This window comes from Solanum pennellii, chromosome 7 (genome assembly GCF_001406875.1).
Source record: "Solanum pennellii chromosome 7, SPENNV200".
Classification (NCBI taxonomy): domain Eukaryota; kingdom Viridiplantae; phylum Streptophyta; class Magnoliopsida; order Solanales; family Solanaceae; genus Solanum; species Solanum pennellii.
This window is the reverse complement of record NC_028643.1, coordinates 75,726,396-75,734,249: the sequence shown is the minus strand read 5'-3', so window position 1 is coordinate 75,734,249 and position 7,854 is coordinate 75,726,396. Positions and strand designations below refer to the sequence as shown.

The following is a 7,854-nucleotide window of genomic DNA, read 5'->3' as shown; positions in this document are numbered from 1 at the left end:
CACCCCACCCCCACCACCCAAAAAAAAATTTATTTTTAAAAAATATTTTTAATCTCATAAATTAATTTTTATTCTAGTAAAAATAAAAGATATCTCTCAAAAACATTTTTAATTCATAAATTAAACACTAAAAATCATTTCCGGAAAATATTTTTCTAGTTACCAACCAAACATGAGAAAATAAGTCCAAAATCTACTTGTTTTCCAGGAAAACATTTTCTAGGAAAACATTTTCCATGGAAAACATTTTCCTCCATACCAAACACACCCTTAGTTGTGATGATTATTTTACTGATCATCAAACAGTGGTTTTAAAGTTTGTTACAATAAACACAATGTAATTACTAAACTTATTAATAAAGATTTGTTTCTTAATATGGATAAGAACTATCTGTATAGTGTGATAAATATGAGTTATTGTTGCTATTAATAATAGGACAGTGGACAATTATAGGTACAATCAGAGTCAGAAAGTAAATTAATAATAGAGTTTACGTACCCTAATTAATTGGAAATGTGAAATGCACCTACACCAAACTCAATGAGATATATGATTTAAGTCCCAAATTTTCGAATTATTAGGGGACCATTTTTTTAAAAAAAAAAAAAAATTCTGTTCTATCATTTCACAATTATTAATATTTCATTTCTATAAGGTCCACTTAACTTCCGTTAACATAGACAACTCCACTTCAACGGAATTTCCTCCACTTTCTTTTCATCAATTTCTTGGAATCACGAAAACGAATTCAAGACTAGAATTTTTACGTATTTAACTATAAAGTTCTATCACAATATATTTGAATTATTAGATATAAAATATAATATTTATAATAGATCGAAATTAGTGAGATGGAATCAGAACAAGTGAGACTTCCTCAAGCTAACTAGCATTTCATTGGTCATTTTGAGTATAACAATGTTTCATTGAACACTATGTGAATATATGTTAAAATAAGTCTGTGTTTGGAGGCATTTTTAAATTCATATATCTAAGCATATGTATTTTTTTTACCAGGCATAAATTGATGACCAAAGTAATAATGCTCACTAAATTCAGAACATTTTAACTACTTCACGCAATAAATAAATTGGAATACTTTGAATAGGAGAAAGTCACTATCGAAATATATGGTGCGGTGTTACGAATGAAATTATTTACAAATTTTAAGTAGTCAAATTTTAACGAGAAAATGAAATTAAAAAAAAAAAAAAGAAGTTTAGGAATAATAAGGGGCCACGTCACTCTGGCCAAAAGTTTGTTCACACATAAAGAATTCTGTTCACTTTATCTAATCTTACATTCTGTTTTGGCCTAAAATTTTTTGATCAAATAATCAAACATTAAAAAAAATAAAATAAATAAATATATATATATATATATATATGCTAAAAAATATTTTTCTTCGTAATAAACACAAACATAGAGTAATGCCTTGAATCACTTATGATAAATACAAATTCCGATAATAACCATCAAATATTATAGTAAAATAATATATACTTAGTGTTATTAAATTCGAAATTTCTATATAAATTTACTTTTGAGAAAGAACATTATCAATCAATTTCTAAAATAGATTATCTTTTTTTTAATTTTATTTTTTTATTTTTATTTCATAACATAACTTTTCTATCTAAATTTATATTATATAAATTACAAAACGAGTGCTCGATAATGAATGAAAAACTTTAATAAAAAGTAGTGAATCTTGTAAGCCGTTAACTTTGCCGACATAGTGAAAATTACCTTAGAACTATGTGTTTTCTTGAAATAGGTGAATCCTTGTCAATGTTTGTATATTCAATGACCTATCAATATCTGAAAAAGATATTGAAAGCAATTTTTTAAAATCAAAATAACGATATAAGCCCATAGTGTACTAAGTTTAATTGAATTGTCCTTCCATAACCCAAACACTTCGTAAAGTCAAAATTTAGAGAATTAAAATAAAATTTTAATTATTAAATTTATTTGAACTCGTATCTTAAAAATTAATTCTTGCCATGTACAAATACAAGGTTGTATGGGAAAAATGATGATCACGAGGAATTTTCCTTTTTTATATAGTAGCACATAGGAATTTCAACTTCACATTGTATTAGGTCATTATAAATATCAAATTTATATTATCATTTTCTTTTTCGATCGAACTTATCACACCCAAATTTATAAGTGCGGTTTACATATTATTTGCAACTAAAAATTAGCGGTTACGGATTAATCAATACTTGGACACCAAGTCAAATTAGAGTGACGAAAAATATTAGGCCAATATACTAATTGTTAATATCTGTGTGCGTTGAGTGGGTGGGTGGGTACTATGTTTTCCCTATATATAACGAATAACGTTGTTTACTAAATTTTCATTACTACACAGCTAAGTTCCTACAGTTATAATAACAAACAACAATTTCTACCAAAGTTTTTCAAATTCTAAATTTCATCAAAAAAACAACAACAATGGTGGTCTTAACAAAACCTGCCATTAATCACTTCCCTATAGTTAAAAACTCTTTCAAATCACCCTCTTACATCAATGATATCCCTGTAATAGACCTCTCTAAACCCAACTCCAAGAACCTCATCGTTAATGCCTGCGAAGAATTCGGATTCTTCAAAGTCATAAACCATGATGTTCCTATGGAATTCATAAGTAAACTCGACTCCGAAGCCGTTAAATTCTTCTCCTCTTCCCTCTCTGAGAAACTAAAGGCAGGGCCTGCTGATCCTTTTGGTTATGGTAATAAGAAAATCGGACAAAATGGCGATATCGGTTGGGTTGAATACATTCTCCTTTCAACAAATTCTGAATTCAATTACCAGAAATTCGCATCTGTATTAGGTGTCAATCCAGAAAACATTCGGTAAGACACTAAAACAGGGGAAAACAGAGTAAAACAGGGGAAAACAGAGTAATGTCTTGAAATTTCGATTCTTGATTTTATCGTTTCTTGATTTTTGTTATTGTTATTGTTATTGCAGGGCTGCGGTGAATGATTATGTGTCATCAGTGAAGAAAATGTCATGTGAGATTCTTGAAATGTTGGCGGAGGGATTAAAGATTCATCCGACGAATGTTTTCAGTAAGCTATTGATGGATGAAAAGAGCGACTCTGTTTTCAGGCTGAATCATTATCCTCCATGTCCTGATATTCAAGAATTCAATGCCCAAAATTTAATTGGATTTGGAGAACATACTGATCCACAAATCATATCGATTTTAAGATCCAACAACACTTCCGGTCTTCAAATTTTACTCAAAAATGGCCATTGGATTTCTGTTCCATCTGATCAGAATTCTTTTTTCGTCAATGTTGGAGACTCATTACAGGTACGCAACATACCCTCATCAAATTTCATACTTGTCGAGTGAAATAGTACGATCGTTCAGATTTCATAAACTTAAAATCTTGAATTTGCGTGCAGGTGATGACTAATGGAAGGTTTAAGAGTGTGAAACATAGGGTGTTGACAAACAGTGTGAAATCAAGACTATCAATGATATATTTTGGAGGACCACCATTGAGTGAAAAGATAGCACCATTGCCATCACTAATGGAAGGAAAAGACAGTTTATACAAAGAGTTTACATGGTTTGAGTACAAAAAGTCAGCTTACAAGACTAGACTAGCTGATAATAGGTTGGTCCTATTTGAGAAAAGTTTATAATAACGGTGTGTATAACTTAAACTCTTTGAGAAAATAGTTACATGTAAAGGTCCGAACTCTTTAGGAAGGACTTGTTATGTTAAAAATGATGTTTTAAGGTAGTAATTTAAAGTTATTATCATTATATTAACACCTAGGGCTTATGAGTTTTTTTTATATTCGTATCTCACTTCACCACTCTAGTATTCGTTGGTTATACATGTGCATACGTAAAATATTATAAACATGAAAATGAATCATTATAAGCCCTATGAGATTATGAATTTTAAAATTGAATGTGAATAATTTAAAAGTAAAGAATCAGGCTTATGTACACGTCCCTCTCCAACGAGATAAAAATAAATTGCTTGAGCTAAGGACCTCGTATTGCTAGGACATTATGAGAATGGCGCTACGAGTCAAGGCTCATGTCATTACACTATGTGCCATCACATGGACTATCGTAGGAAGGCCACTTAGATCAACAAAGAAAAATAAATTTTAAAATATTGATCGACTGAATCACACTCACTTATTTAGAATGATGATATTCATCAAACGTAAGTATTATTGTTACTAAATTATCCATATTTATTAGATTTCTTTTTAGAATTAAGAACTATCAATAAGAGGATATAGTGGAAGAACATACTAATTTGTGTCAGAAAATTTTTAAGATGATATTTATTTTAAAATAAAATAATTTAATTTGAAACAGAAAGAATAATAAATTATGCATAAGCATTTGCTAATTAATTAGCTCAGTTAGCTAAAGACGACATTCAACGTCAATTAAGCTAAAGTTACTGTTAGATATTAGAGTAATTATTAATTAATTAGTAGAAGAAGCTATTGGAATTCAATTGCTGTACCACCACCTAAAAGTGGTACTCCATTTATTTTTGATTTGGTGTGTTTTAGTTTTTATTTGAAATTCATTAAAAATATTTTTTTGATAATATTTTTAAAAAATATTCTTTATATATTTTGAGCTATTAACTTTTGTAACTTATAATATTTTAAAAACATATATGATATATGGGCTTTATTTTCAAAAGATTGAAGACTCTACATCTTAATTATACGAAATATTAGTTAATTTAATTTGCATAGTATATATCAGGTCACATAAATTAAAATTAAAAAAATTATATTAACTTGAAAATATATGCTGTTAAATAGAAAATTTATCCCATTTATCGTTCAACATGGTATCAATAATTCCATAAACTATTTGATCATTTCTTTAAGAAATGATCAAATACTTTACACAACTATTCATATTGTGTCAAACAATAAAAAGAGAAAGTTATATAAATTATTTGATTGATTATTTAGATGTTTTTTATATATATATATATATATATATATATATATATATATATGTAAAATTCATAATTATTTAATGTAAAAGTTTAATATATGTTATTTTATAATGAGAAAGATTCCTACAATTTTAATAAAAGAGAAAAGAAATAAAGTGACACATGAAGTTGTTAGAATTTTCAAAAAAACACTTAAATTATGCAGATATTCTATTAACCCCTAAATTATTTCGAGCATATATTATTACATCATTTTCGGATCAATTTCATATTTTAAATGGTAAATGTAATCACACATCAATTATTGTGTGACACGTGTTAATTCAATTTGAAATATTATTATTTTTATTTAAAATTTTTCGTTATTTCTTTCTCTTACTTTTTGACTTATTTTAGTTTTATAATGTTTATTTTAATTTCATTTCAATTTTTAATTCATTTCCACCCCATTTTTTCAAGCTCTCTCCATTTTTTTCTTTATTTCTTCCTCTTCACCTCTTATCCTCACCTAAACCCACACTCATATCAAATTGAGCCCCTCCATTTTCTTTTTCTTTTCTTCTTCTTATTTGATCAAATTTCTTACTTTCTAAAATTACACTATTTTCTAGACTTTGTTGAGTTATTGATGACAAAACTAATTATTTTTCTAAGAAAGATCAAAATTTTGAAGGTATCACCATTTACTTTATCTCATTTCCATGTAAATTCGAAACTAGAAATGATAATTTTGTAAGCATAAGAATTCTCCGAAAATTGAAAAAGTTTAATTAGAATTTGAATTAAAAACTAAATAATGTCTACTAATCATCTTGAAATCTAATGAATTTATCACATTTCGAAATGTATTAATATGTGTAGAAATACTTTTAAAATTGAAGAGACTTAAACTAATAGTAGAATAAAAGAGAGATGGAGTTGTGGTAAAAAGTGACATTGAAAGTGATAAGTTAATGAATATGGCAATGATTTTTTGAAGAAGAAGGAAGAAAGAAAAAGAAAAAAATAATAAGGAGAAAAAATTAAAATAATAAGAAAAAAAAAATATATATTTTATAGTAAAATTCTTGTAAAAATAAAATTATATTCGTTTTTTTAATTTGTTCACGCTCATTAAGAGAATGCATACACTCTCCATGCCAGATGAACAAAAAATGATGTAATAATATCAGTTCAGGATTGTTTAGAAATATAATAATAGACATGTGTTGCAAAACAATACATTGGTTCCTCTTTTTAAAAATCTTTATCCATGGATATAATAACTTTTAAATAATTCAATAAAAAGTTTTAACAAAAAAATGTACATGACAGCACATCAAAAAGGTTCATATGGTTACCATAGTGCCACGCTACCAAAATTTGAAATATGTTAATTCTTCATTTTAATTTATGTGATGTTAGCTTGATTGAATTTTAAAAAAGAATGAATTTTAATATTTGCGGTTTAAAATAAATTATAGATTTTTATGGGATTATATATCGTCACATTAAAAGTAAAATGAATATTTTAAAATAAAAATATTACTAAATATAGAAATGTATCAATTTTTTAGAAGCTAACTAAAAATAAACGTGTCAGATAAATCAAGACAAGAGAGCAGTCTTTAAATCGACTTGAAATATTATTGGGGGCGGGACAGCACGAAATCGTCATAGTCTATAGGAAATTCGAAATTGATAAATTTAATAATTATGACTCAAACACACTACTCTATATTTGTATGTCAGAACCAATTATACTAAAAATTTCTAGTTCCACCTCTGATATTTAAAGCCTATCATTTCCATTAACTATATATTACCCTACATCTTAATCTATGTGGTAATATTTAGATTTCGAAAATTAATACTTTGAGTGTTTGAGGATAACCACTAACCTAGGATGAAGGCTTAGATTGTGAAAGGCATGTTTTACCAAACATGTGATACTTCCTTATCCAAACACTATAATTTTTCGTGCAAATTGTTGAATCAAAGTACATACAATCTTTGATATCTCTTGTCATAGTGGGATCAATAGATATTAGATTAGATTGGATAGGCAACACTTCACCAACTAGATTTGCCATTAATTTTCTTCCCATTTTTAGGGAACAATTTGGACCTCTCTTTACTTGCTCAACATACAAATATATCTCGTTGCCACAAGCTACTGATTTCTGACGAGACGTTCTTCTTATTCTCGAGAAAAGGAAGAGGTGAAATTTACTTACTCTCGTTATTTACGTCAAATCTTTACTGTATGTTATATATTGCTATATTTGAATTAAAAACGACTCTGTTTTTATCAGAAAGGAGTAGAATTTGCATACATTCTATAAAATAGGATAAAATTTACATATATTTTATCATTTTCAAAATTAATTTGTGCAATTAAACTTATTATTATTATTATTGAAAAACAATCGATAATAAATTAAAGTGAAAGAGTAATTGAAACTCTTTTTAATTAATCTAACTATCTAAGAGAGACATTTGATATTTGAGATATCATCAGTCATATTACTAATCAATCCTCCACAATTTAATTCTTTATCAAATGTCACCCACAATATTATACCAACTTTGTATACATGATGTAGAAATTAATAACTATATAGTATTATATTGACTACTAAATGAGCTGAATGGTGATGATACAATAACAATTAATAACTGGATAGCGAAATTGATCAAAGTTATCCCAATATGTACGTAATTCAACGACCTATTAATTAAACTTATGTTGTTGTATACATACCTAGATAAACTATGTTCGGTCATGTCAGAAGCAGCGGCGGAACTATGGTGTATGTCAGGATGTCCAATTAGATATGCATCCTTCGTTAAAAAATTATAATATATATATATATATATATATATATATATATATAT

General features: G+C 27.2%; 1 protein-coding gene across 1 annotated transcript; it reads left to right on the top strand.

Annotated features, from left to right (window-relative positions):
* Positions 1 to 2,357: 2,357 nt before the first annotated feature.
* On the top strand, positions 2,358 to 3,809 carry LOC107024630 (gibberellin 2-beta-dioxygenase 1-like). Its single transcript, XM_015225620.2, has 3 exons — positions 2,358 to 2,868; positions 2,987 to 3,335; positions 3,431 to 3,809. The coding sequence occupies exons 1-3, from the start codon at positions 2,465 to 2,467 to the stop codon at positions 3,671 to 3,673; spliced, it is 996 nt and encodes a 331-aa protein (XP_015081106.1). The 5' UTR covers positions 2,358 to 2,464; the 3' UTR covers positions 3,674 to 3,809.
* Positions 3,810 to 7,854: the final 4,045 nt, after the last annotated feature.

Excerpts from the sequence above, each read along its gene's own strand:
- LOC107024630 (XM_015225620.2), top strand. The coding sequence starts at position 2,465 with ATGGTGGTCTTAACAAAACCTGCCATTAATCACTTCCCTATAGTTAAA. Across the intron at positions 2,869-2,986 it reads GTCAATCCAGAAAACATTCG|GGCTGCGGTGAATGATTATG; the intron begins GTAAGACACTAA and ends TTGTTATTGCAG. Across the intron at positions 3,336-3,430 it reads ATGTTGGAGACTCATTACAG|GTGATGACTAATGGAAGGTT; the intron begins GTACGCAACATA and ends ATTTGCGTGCAG.